Source organism: Ursus maritimus, unplaced genomic scaffold (assembly GCF_017311325.1).
Source record: "Ursus maritimus isolate PB19 unplaced genomic scaffold, ASM1731132v1 scaffold_25, whole genome shotgun sequence".
NCBI lineage: Eukaryota > Metazoa > Chordata > Mammalia > Carnivora > Ursidae > Ursus > Ursus maritimus.
The window spans coordinates 11,076,090-11,088,801 of NW_024425008.1; the positions used below are offsets into that span (position 1 = coordinate 11,076,090).

General features: G+C 38.3%; 1 protein-coding gene across 1 annotated transcript in view; it reads right to left on the reverse strand.

Annotated features, from left to right (window-relative positions):
- Nucleotides 1-743: 743 nt before the first annotated feature.
- The window catches only part of CPSF2 (cleavage and polyadenylation specific factor 2), a 35,303-nt gene continuing 23,334 nt past the window's right edge, over nt 744-12,712 (reverse strand). Inside the window, exons 12-16 of the mRNA XM_008698489.2 lie at nt 8,510-8,662; nt 6,643-6,868; nt 4,804-5,103; nt 3,478-3,612; nt 744-3,102 (exon numbers count right to left, since the gene is read on the reverse strand). Of these exons, the coding sequence (XP_008696711.1) occupies nt 3,010-3,102; nt 3,478-3,612; nt 4,804-5,103; nt 6,643-6,868; nt 8,510-8,662 (907 nt within the window). The 3' untranslated portion in view covers nt 744-3,009. The remainder of the gene's footprint in view (nt 3,103-3,477; nt 3,613-4,803; nt 5,104-6,642; nt 6,869-8,509; nt 8,663-12,712) is intronic.

Sequence of the window (12,712 nt, forward strand, 5' to 3'; positions counted from 1 at the left end):
AAAATTAAAAACTTTTGTGCTTCAAAGGACACAATCAGGACAGCGAGAAACAAACAGAATGGGAGAAAATGCCTGCAAATCACATATCTGATAAGGATTTAAGTATCCAAACTGTACTTAAAAACTATTATAATTCAACAACAAAAAAGATAAATAACTAAAAAATAGGCAGAGAATCTGAACAGAGCTTTCTCTAAAGACATACAAATGGCCCAGTAAGTACAGGAAAGATGCTCAACATCATTGGTCATTAAGGAAATGCAAATCAAAACCACAATGAGATACCTCTTCACACACACCAGGATGATTAAAATACAAAACAGGGTAACAAGTGTTGCCAAGGATGTGGAGCAACTGGAATCCTCACGTCCTGCCGGAGGGAATGTAAAATAGTATAGGCACTTGGGGAAATAGTTTAGAAATAAAGTTTGGAAAACTGAGAGTTTCTCAGAAGAGTTATTGTATTATCCAGCAATTCTACTTTTAGGTATATACCCCCCAAAACTAAAAACATACATCCACACAAAAAACTTGTATAGGAACGTTCATGGCAGCATTGTTTATAATAGCCAAAAAGCGGAAACCACCCAAATGTCCATCAACTGAAGAACGGATAAACAAAATGTGGTGTGTCCGCACAATGGAATATTATTCAACCACATAAAGAATGCTGATACATGCGACAATATCAATCTCGAAAATATTATACTAAGTGAAAGAAGTCAGACACAAAAGGCCACATATTGTATGATTCCGTTTTTATGAAATATTCAGAATAGGCAAATCCATAGAGACAGAAAATAAACTGATGGTTGCCTGGGGCTGGGGTGAAGGGAAAACAGGAAGTGACTAGTAACGGGTATAGAGTTTCTTTGGAGCGGGATGAAAATGTTCTGGAATGAGAAAGTGGTACTGCTTGCACAACTCTAAATATACTAAAAGCCAATGAATTATATACTTTAAAAGAGTGAATTTTATGGTATGTGAATTTCAATTTTTTTAAAAAAGGCCCTCCTTTGACAATTGATTTCCTCACTTCTACTTCAGACCACCTACTGGTTCATGAAAATAGAAAAATTTGCAATGATACCTGACGTTTATAATCCATTGTGACACATACTACAATAAAATTTCTTTTTAACCAAATTATTTATACATATCAGCTGATGGTTCACCTGTATTTAATTTGCCTCTAAACAAAATCTGAAAGTTCCTCTGAGTTCATGATTTATTTAGAGTCCTTTTTTAAATTTATATTTTTTCTTAAGTAACTAAGGCTAAACAAATGTCTTCATTTTAGAAATTTTAGTCATTCTGTCATCAAGAAACAGGTTGAAGTATTGCTCTTGCAATGACATTAGCACAGCCATCTTCAAGGAGTACTTTAAAATTTAATTCCTTCTTCATAGGACAATAAAAAGGCTAAGCGAGAAATAATTTTTCAATATCAGTATTGCAATGTAATATGTATAACCAGATGCTTCAAGCCGTGTAACAAATGCAGACTTTCTTTCCCCTGGAATATAAATAGGATCCCAGGCTTACTCTCTTCAGTAACAAGAATTTAAGTGAAATTTTTTCAAAGCTCTACAAAAAAAACATACTCTTTATCGTCACCTTCTGTAATGTTGTTTTGCATTCTGGTTTTTGGTATCAGAAGACTGTAACTTTGTGTTAGCACTAAAATCCACAATAAACTCTCTGTAAGCTTTGAAAGAGAATGAAATATTAATTCTAGTCTGATACCACTGGGTAGAACTATACTATACATAGATCCATATAAGTTCAACAGGAATGATCCTTCCAAAAATGCTAAGGATGAAGAAGAGGGCTTCAGTACTTAAGAAACAAAGATCAAGGACTGCCATGATCAAGCTACACACTGAAAAAGCATCAACAGATTACAAGAGGGCAACATGATTTTCAGTTTTAAGTTCAATGAAAATTGCGTATGTTCAGTGTTTACTCTTAAACACAAGTGGCTTATACTACACCAGGGCTGCCCAGCCCCAAGAAAGACAGAAACACAGAAAGGATGACCTTATCCAACGTCCGTATTATTTTTGTAGTTAGGTGTATAAAATCGAACCACTGCTTCAGCAATCTTAGGAGGGAGCAAGCCTAAGAGATGAAAACATTTACACCTTTTGATTAAATTATACTACTACCTTATAAGAATATGAGGTTCAACATTTGTTTCCTTAAAAACAGAGCACTAAACAATTTGCAATGAAGTAACCTAGCTGACAGCTAAAATGTATGCAGAATCCTTAAGACTGTAACAGGACAAGGAGTTCTTTTGCATTATGTATATTCAAATGATGGTGTTATGATGGTGTTGTAATTCAAACTGAACACCACCACCTTGATAAAACAAGAAATGGGAGAAATAGAAATTGCTTTCTGAACCAAATGTGCACCACCTTTCACTAGACTGAATTAACTGGGAAATACAGGTAGCGTAAGGAGATATGCCCCATGTGAAGACAACTGCGTATCAGAATTCAAAAGAAGAGTTAAGAGCACAACTCTTTGTTGTTTTCTAAACACACAGGCCTCAAAAAACTGTTTCACCAGTATTTTTTTTATATAGTACATCTTTTCTAAATAATTCTCACTTTTCACTCCAGAAAATGTAAGAAACCGTTTGCAAGAACTCACAACATGCAAACATGTTTCTCTAAGGCCATGAGCTGGTTTGCTAAGTTGCACTGTTTTATTCAAGTAAAAAGCCCTTCTAGAATAAGGGGTCTGTAGAGGAAACCAATCACCTTTAATTCTCGGGCCTGCACACTTGTTAGGATCCCTATCACTCTGAAAGCCAAAAGGTAGAATGCTCACTTGAGCATCAGCAAAATGGGCTCTATTTACATTTTTTAAAAAATCTAATGCATGTTAAATTTTTCTGGCAATTCTTTGTGTATGTTACAAAACAAAAAAGCAAAAGCTTAGAATAAGAATGCTTTTTTCTTAGAAAGGTCAAACAGATACTTCTTGACATCATGTCCTTTACACAATGGCATACTGTTCATATAAAAGGTCTCTTATCCTATAAAAATCTTGACAAAGGCAGCCTTCTAATCCAATGCGTCCAGTTTCCGTCTAGAAAGTAAAAAAAAAATCTTTAGTACATTTCCTATTCATTAACATGCAGACATAATAAACAAGATATATTAACTAGATTATTTGGTGATTGGTCTGGAAATGGGTTGCTCTGCACAGAATATGGATATAACATTCAAATCATGAATTTTACATAGACTCGTAAATGTCAGGACTCAAATGATAAAAGTTTACAATAAAATTAAACATCATTTCTTTGAGAGCCACTTGTATAAGCCTTCAAGGTCATCATTATGAATATAAATCATGGTCTCCAGTTTGTGAAATTACCAATCAAAAATTACAGAATTCAAAATGGCAACGCATCAGAAAGAAGCATTTGTTCAATTCATCGCTTGTTAAAAACACACTTACTCTACGGACTGCTACTTGGTTGTTGCAAACAAGCACACCTCCTACAAATTCGGCTTGAATCCCCTCCCGTAAAAGAACTTGCTTGAAGTCTGACAGCCTTGGTTCGTTCATAAAAACTGACTGATGTCCAGGAACCTTAGAAAAGGTTAAAGGGGAAAGAATAACTTCAAATAAAACACCAGACACACAGTTGTACTGAATAAAGTGGAGTGACACATGATCTCTAGGACACTTCCTATCATTCTCTGAAGACCTCTGACAGATCGTATCAAGGCTGTACATCACATTCCAAGTTGTTATTCTGAATTTTACCTCATTATTTAACATCACAAAGCCCTTCACATTTTCTGAATGTTTCCCAATCAATTTTATTAGTCACGCCTCACAGTAACAGAGAGACATTTGATGATGTTATGCTCTTCACTCCCCCACTTGCCTGAGGGGGGTCAAGGAGAGTGCCAGTAGGCAGCACTGAACCAAAATATTCATTTTCTAGATCCAACTCCTTCACTTAGTTCTGAGGGGAGTTCTCTCCTGATCCCACTTGCACCTTCCCTTCTCCCTGAGAGTGAATGCAATGAATGCCAAGGGTTTTAGAATCAGAAAAACAAGCAGTTCAACCTACTGCTGCTACCTGGAAATTGCCCTGAAGAGCACTAGCTCTAGCATAGAGAGAAAAAAAGATTCTTATTCCTCCCCAGTCTCAAGAGTATTACTAGAAGGGAGTCCAATGACAGAGGCTGTCTCTCTACGTCTTTCTGCACAGAAAGGCTAGAGTCCCCTGACATGCACACACGCCTCTTATTACACAGCTTTAACACTGTTGTAAGCTAATTACTTGAAATCTCTGCTAACTAGAGTTATCTCCTGAGAATGTGTAAATACTAGATTAAAATTATATCTACGTTTAATAAAAAGATTTCTAACTATATCAAAACCAAAAGTGATTTCAGCTGAACTGACAACATACAAAAACGGAGTACAAGAGTTTCAGTCTTAGAAAACTATCCGTCTCCTGACAGGAAGCACGTACGTGATATAATCCTCACAATCAAAATTTAAATACTGAAAAAATAAATCACGAAACAACAATTATTTTATAATATTTGCTAAATGTTTCCTTGAAATTGTTATCATTCCCTTGCCATCCAGGATATACACACACGCTCGTGTGTGCACACATGCAACCGTATCTTAAGTAATCTTTTTCTAAAACTCCAAAATCAGCCTACGTAGGACACATATTTTAAAGAGCTAAAAACATAAAAGAAAAATCCGAAAGATAACAAATGAAGGAAGAGACAGAAGCAGCAGGTGCTTTTTTACCTCGTGGGGGGGTAAGGGTTCCAAGGTCGGAATGATCTCGCTTTCTTCACCTGTCTCTTTCTCATCATCCCCGAACAGACTCTTCATGGCCTTCTGTTGTGCTATAACGCTGGAATCCGAAGGAGCGTCCACCTGCATCTCTGAGTCTTCTCCATCATCCTTCAGTTCACCTTCTTCTAAAATAACTCCTGTATCCACTTTGGAAACTCTCATGTCCAAGACACCATCTATCCAAGCTAATTCAGCATCTTTTGCCTTACAAAACTGAAGGGAGCTGACAAGCGAATCTTTCAATCTCACCTAGACACAGTGTGAAGGGGAGGGAGAGAGGTGAAACCCAGAGTAAAAATTAACAACAAAATATAGCCAGTTATTATTATTTCCTGACTCTGGTAATGTGTATTAAGAATCGAAAAGCCTTCACTTATCTGATCTTCACCGTGACTGGTAATGACCTAGTGACCTGTGAGATCATTAGGACCCTTCTCTACTTTCCGAAAGGTTCTTAACCCTTGGCTGCATGCTGCAATCACACGGCAATTTCTTTTTTTTTTTTTTTAAAGATTTTATTTATTTATTCGACAGAGATAGAGACAGCCAGCGAGAGAGGGAACACAAGCAGGGGGAGTGGGAGAAGCAGGCTCATAGCGGAGGAGCCCGATGTGGGGCTCGATCCCATAACGCCGGGATCACGCCCTGAGCCGAAGGCAGACGCTTAACCGCTATGCCACCCAGGCGCCCCCACACGGCAATTTCTTAAAATACATGTTAATGCCAGGGTCCCACCTTCAGTGACTCTCACATAAGTGGAAGACTAAATCCAGAGCACTGAGTCGCCCCATCACCCCTGAAGTTCCCCAGATGGTTCTCATGTGCAGCCAAGGTTGAGAACCACTGATAAGCCTCATCCTCTAGTCGCTGCTGCTCTTCGGGAGCACTGAATTACTTACTGTTTCCTTCATTACCATGAATTTCACACATCCATATTCTTGGAATGCTGCTTCCTCTTTTCTGCCCAGAATAACTTTGCTGCCTGGTGAATTCCAACCCATTTTTTCCAAACAAATCTAGACATCGCTCCTGCTTTAACTGACACCACCTCCCCCTAGCAGATAAAATCTAAGCTCTCCTCTGTGCTACTCCTTTTTTTTTTTTTTTTAAAAGATTTTATTTATGTATCCGACAGAGAGAGAGACAGCCAGCGAGAGAGGGAACACAAGCAGGGGGAGTGGGAGAGGAAGAAGCAGGCTCCCAGCGGAGGAGCCTGATGCGGGGCTCGATCCTAGAATGCCGGGATCATGCCCTGAGCCGAAGGCAGATGCTTAACAACTGAGCCACCCAGGCATCCCTGTGCTATTCCTATTTTTTATACCTGCTTCCATTTGTTTTCAATTAGGAATAGACCCTTGACATCAGTGAATTTTTATAAAACTTCTGAATTCTTGAATACTCCCCATCTCCCTTACCTTTACACTTTTGCAAATGTTGTTCCCTCTGCCTGGAATACCCTTTCCAAAGCCTCTCTCCCACTCTCTATACCGCCCTGATGACCCATCTAAACATCTGTTAGGATTCAGCTTAGTTATCACTTCCTCTGGGAAATCTTCTCTAAACCTCCAGATCTGGGTCGGGGGTCTCAACAACATCCTGTACTTTCTCTATCAGAGGCGTAACAATGTGGTAAATGCTCCTTCCTTGTCATCAGCCCCACACGCCATAAGATCTATTAAGACAAGGGGGCCATGTCTGTCTCAGTCACCACTGAATCCCTAATATACCTGTCCTCATCTGCAACAAAAAGTATTTATTTCTGTGTGGCTCAAATGCCAGCACACTTACCTGGTAGATGTGAGTTTCACTAGTGGCGTCAACTGTTTCGTGCAGCTTTGGCATGTACACTTTAATATCTTTCCCACCGAACGCACGGCAGCACTCTGCGAGATCCTGACTGGCCTCTGGTGGTCCGTGGACAATGATCAACTGTCGTGGTTTCATCTGATTAATGATCTTTTTAATGGAATCTCCATCGGAGCGTCCTTCATAGTCTATGTAAGTAACCCTGGCTCTGTAATTAGACACGTTTATTCAAGCTTGCTTTTCTGTAAGTTACGGCTTTTATCAACAGGAAAGAAATGTATACAATATATAAAATGAGGAGTTGAGGAATACACGTGTTATATTGTTAATATGTATTTGAACAGAAAGGATTATGGATTATTCAACAGATATTATTAGGAAAAAATAACTCACTATATAAAAAATAAATAAAACTGGATCCTGATCTAATACCACATAAAACAGCAGGCTGAGTTGAAGCCATAAAAGAGAAATGTGAAGATTTAAATTTAATAGAATAAAATGTACGAATTATGTTTGTGACCATGGACAAGAAGGGACTTCTTTATATACAATCCCAAAAACCAAAATGGAAAATACTATTTCATTACATCAAAATTAAAGATTTTTTTAAACAAAGTAGACCATGGACAACTCGTATAAACAAGTAACAGAATGGGAGAGGATATCTGCATTGTCTGAAACCAACCAGGGCTAATATCCAAAATATACAATGAACCCCTGCAAATCAGTAACAAAAAGGCAGCAACCAAAGGCCAAGCACATGGACTTCACAGAAAACAAAAAAGGTAACAAGCATTTGAAGAAGGTAATCAAACTAATAACCACAGTAAGAAAAATATAAACAGCAGTGATACGTTACTCTATACCTACTAGGCTGGAAAACGTGAGAGCTAGATAATGCCAAATGTTGGTAGGGAAACAAGAAGAAAAGAAGCCTTCTGCTCTGCTAGCAAAAATATACACTGATACAGCTATTCTGGAGAGAATTTTGTGATACTATTAATATGCATTATTTAGATATCAGCTGTACCCCAAAATATATACTAAATGATAGCACTAAACAAATAAACCACTTTGCTCTCTAATGACTTTAAAAAAGATTCCAGAATGATAATTTACTGGTGTTATTTACTGTACCAAACAAAAAAAGGTTTATTTAGTACTTCAAGTTATAGTAACATTTTTTAAATAATATTTTTATTTTAAATAATATTTTAAATAATATTATTTATTATTTATATGTATGTCACCATACAGTACATCCCTAGTTTTTGATGTAAAGTTCGGTGATTCATTAGTTGCGTATAACACCCAGTGCACCATGCAATACATGCCCTCCTTAATACCCATCACCAGCCTATCCCAATCCCCCACCCCCCTCCCCTCTGAAGCCCTCAGTTTGTTTCCCAGAGTCCATAGTCTCTCATGCTTCATTCCCCCTTCTGTTTAACATTTTAAGGCATCAGTGGCCTGGAGGTGTTTAAGACAAGGAGTATGTTTATGCAACACTTAGAAAAATTAAACTTGTGAATTGCATAAGTTCATGTGCTACCGGACTTACTAAAAAGGCCAGAATGTTTCTTCATATAAATGTACAATTGAATGTTTAAACCCCACCTCACCACCAATTCAATCACACTGATATTCAAATATCATTAATGAAAACAAAATGCCACCATACTTTACAGTCCTTTGCATGGAAAAAGAAATTAAATTTTAACAGTACAAACTTACTAGAGGACTATATTCAGAAATTTCACTTTTGAAACAATGTAAATTATATAATTCAAGTTCTTAGAATTTTCTCTTATAATCTAGTTTCAAAAATGCAACAAAAAGCACTTACTTTATTTCAATAGACTCTGTTGTAGAAATACACTTGGTAGGAACATCAGATAAATCCTGATCCATGGGTTCATCTCCATTTGTCAAGCCAGATTCTAATTTGCTTTTCTCTTCTTCAGTCGCTTGAAGTTCTGGCACTAAGAAATCCTCTGGTCTAAATGATAAGTCTCTAATTAGACATAGTAACTAGCAAGCTAATATTATATATGTAACTAGTAGATGGCACAAGTTTTAGACTTCTCATGTATCTCAGATTTAAATACACAACTGATCCAAAGCTAATGCAACTTTATAATATCAATTACCAAGTGACTGCATATATTCTGCTCTTCCTGACCACTGAGGAATGCTCTTTAAAACGCGCCATGCGGGCTAGTAAGAGGCCTACGCCATTACAAGATCTTCGTGGCTATCATAAGTACTATTACAACCTGGCGCTGCATTTGCTTCAATCCTTCTTTCTCTCAGTTTCGGTGGTTTCTCTTGCCAAGTCCCAATTCTTACAAATCTCAGACCTCTTTTGATTTCCTTAAGAGACCCAGATATTCCATCCATGCCCAAAGACAGCATATGATTCTCCATTGGCACATTACCAAGAAAACTGAGATACAAAATCATGAGCTCCCTCAAAAGCCTCTGCTTTTATTTCAACAGAGTATGAATGCATCTATCTCATTTTTACTTCCAGTATCAGAGAGAGTTGTATGTTAAAATTAAAAAATAGGTGTGCCAGGGTGGACTCAGTTAGTTGAACAACTGACTACTGGTTTTGGCTCAGGTCATAATCTCGGGGTTGTGAGATCAAGCCCAGCATTGGGCTCCCATGCTCAGTGCCAAGTCAGCTTGAGATCCTCCCTCTCCTTCTGCCTCTCCCCTCTCCTGTACTCTTTTTCTCTAAAATAAATAAATAAACCTTTTTAAAAAATTAAAAAACAAATCTAAAAATGTTCTCTCTCATCTCCCGTAATTGTCTACGCCCCACCCCCAAATCCACTCACACTCTCCTCTAGGAACCCAGGCCTCTGTTACCCAATACCTAGACTGCTACGGTAGCTTCTCAGACCCTGGAGTCCAACTTCTCCATCTGTAATCCACATAATAGTAATAGTAGTAGCAACCACTTAAAGTCCATTTACTAGGAGTCATGAGTCACAAGTCAGATTCTATGCTAAGGGCCCTAAAAACACAACCTCATTTAATTCTCATCCCCACTTTTCAGATAAGGAAATCGAAGCGAAAGAACACTGTCCATATGCTAAACAGATTGGACGCTAATTAAGTGAAATGGTAAATAAGCTCACCAATGCTATTTAGATTGTTATTTTCCCTCTCTGCTATTTTAAAGGGCCAAGTAGACAGTGTAATTTTCCTAATTAAATCAAGAATGACCTAAAATCCACTATATGCTCAAGAGGGCATTATAGAGGAACAAAGAAAGTACAGGCGAGGGACACAGACTGTGTTGGGGTGTCAAGGAAGAAAACAGGAAAGGCTCCCAGCAGTTTGCAAGGCCCAATCCAGCAGCCTGGAGACCTGGGAGGGGAAGACAGAACAAAGCTGAGGGATGAGCATATGCAAGGGCGTGACGTGGAAAAGCCGAGTAGAAGGACACTGCAAGAAGGCTGGGACCGCTAGAGCAGAGAGTGCACACTGACCTGACAGAAATGTACAGAAACGTAACAGCATAGTGGGGAGAAACGAGACTGTGAGAGGCACCGTGCACTGTGCTAAGACATCTGGCAGTCACCTGGAAAGAAACGGGGACCCTGAGGAATCGTCACACAGGGTAGCAGTGCTTCCAAACCTGGATTAGAACATGTGGTTTCGGTTGTTTTTCCAATAGTGGGTGTAAAGCTCGCAGATTTTCCATGGTTCTACCCATGCTACCTCATATTCCTCTTGTAACTTTAACATTTGTGCAACACTGCTTGAGATGTAACCTATTTCCCAAACTTCACACATCACCATCCATCAAAAATTCTCCCTATCCTATTTCTCCAGTGCATGTCCCTTACCCTCTTTCTTTCTTTTAGATTTATTCGAGAGAGCTCACGAGCGAGTGGGGGGAGGGGCAGAGGGAGAGGGAGGGAGACTCTCTAGCAGACTCCCCGCTGAGCAGGGAGCCCCATGCAGGGCTCAATCCCAGGACCCTGAGATCATGACCTGAGCCAAAATCAAGAGTCAGAGGCTCAACCTACTGAGCCACCCAGGTGCCCCCTTACCCTCTCTTTTTAAGTGGGGGAAAAAAGTCTTGCTCATTTTTTAAAACTTTTCACATACCTAGGTAATGAAACTACTACTTTGCCTTTAATATTAATTCTTGAGATGTACCTCAACCTTTCTATTTTATACTATACTGTCAAACTATACAAGTCCTCTGTATCTTTCAAAGTGGAGGACTCAGAAACTATCAAAGTACAGGATGTGACCAGAAAAGCCAAATTTACTTAGTTGCAACGATACCCTGAGTTATACACAAAATACACAGTCTACTCTGGAAGAAAGAAAAGCTCGTTTTGTTCACATACTTGATAATTTCTCCATATTCATCCCATTTAATTCTTTCTTCTGGGGCAGGAAACATAGGGTAAGACTTTTTAGCCTGTTTGAAGAAACTTCCTTTACGACTACCTTCACCTTTCATCATCAGATCATGCTTAGTCTTATGAGCCGACGGCTGGTCAATGTCTTCCTCAACATCACTCTCATCACTGGAATCTATGTCTGCCCTAAGAGGATTGTGGAACAGATAAAGGTCATAAAGTCCCCATAAGATTTTGAATTAATATTCACAAAATTATTTCTGAATTAATTCAGTGATAGTAATTTTATTGGATTGATAATTTTGTAAAATAGCATTAACTGCCAGTTAATAAATACACATTCATACTAGCACTGAAAGTATCAACTATACTCAATTAAAAAAATTTTTTAAGTAACACAACACACTAAAGTACATCATAATCAATGGAGGAAAACACACACACACACACACACACACACACACTACAGAGGAATAAAGAAAACAATGATGGCATTGTCTGAAACTGGCTGCCAGAAACAAAGTAGTGAAGTCTGTAAACTGCTAATCCATATTCCCAGTAAAAATATTATTCAAATATAAGTATAAAAAAAACAAAAAACAACCAGAAAAATCTGATGGAGGTTACTGCCTGCAGATACGCAGTCCATGAAACAAAAATCAAAGGAATTTCTTCAGAGAGAAGGGAGGATGATACCATGTAGCAATATGGCCACATAAGGGAGGAGTAAGAAAAAGAAATTAGAAGTATGTGTGCAGGGGCGCCTGGGTGGCGTAGTCGTTAAGCGTCTGCCTTCGGCTCAGGGCGTGATCCCGGCGTTAGGGGATCGAGCCCCACATCAGGCTCCTCTGCTATGAGCCTGCTTTTTCCTCTCCCACTCCCCCTGCTTGTGTTCCCTCTCTCGCTGGCTGTCTCTGTCAACTAAATAAAGAAAAACTTTAAAAAAAAAAAGTATGTGTGCAATATAAGTCATTTAAAAAAATCTCTTTAAAAAACAAAATTGATTTTTTAAAAACAAAACAAAAAAATTAGCACTGAAAGAACTTGGCATTCTAGTACCATTTAAAAATGTTAACAAAAATAGTGACGTCAATAGAAAATTTAAGTATTTTTTTTTTTAATTTAAATTCAAGTTAGTTAACATATAGTATATTATTAGTTCAGGGTACAGTTTAGTGATTCATCAGCTGCATATAACACCCAGTACTCATCACATCACGTGCCCTCCTTAATGCCCATCACCCAGTTACCCCAGCCCCCACCCACCCACCTCCCCTTCAGCAACCCTCAATTTGTTCCTTATACTCAAGAGTCTTTTACGGTTTGTCTCCCTCTCTGTCTTTATCTTATTTTATTTTTCATTCCCTTCCCCTGTGCTCATCTGTTTTGTTTCTCAAGGAAAATTTAAATATTTTCAAATAAACTTTAGTATCTTAGAAATAAGTTCTTAAATTACATGTAATTTACATATAAGCTTCTAATCTGTCTGAAAATAACTCACTCTTTTGACTGCTCAAGTTTTTTTGCCGCTTCTTTCTTTAGTTTCTCTTTTTCCAAGTATTCTTCTAGTTCTTTCCCTTCAAGCTTCACACGTTTCCTCAACTAGAGAAAAACAGCAGACAGGAGGAAGCATCGGTATCAGGGGTCAGACGGTGGGGTGT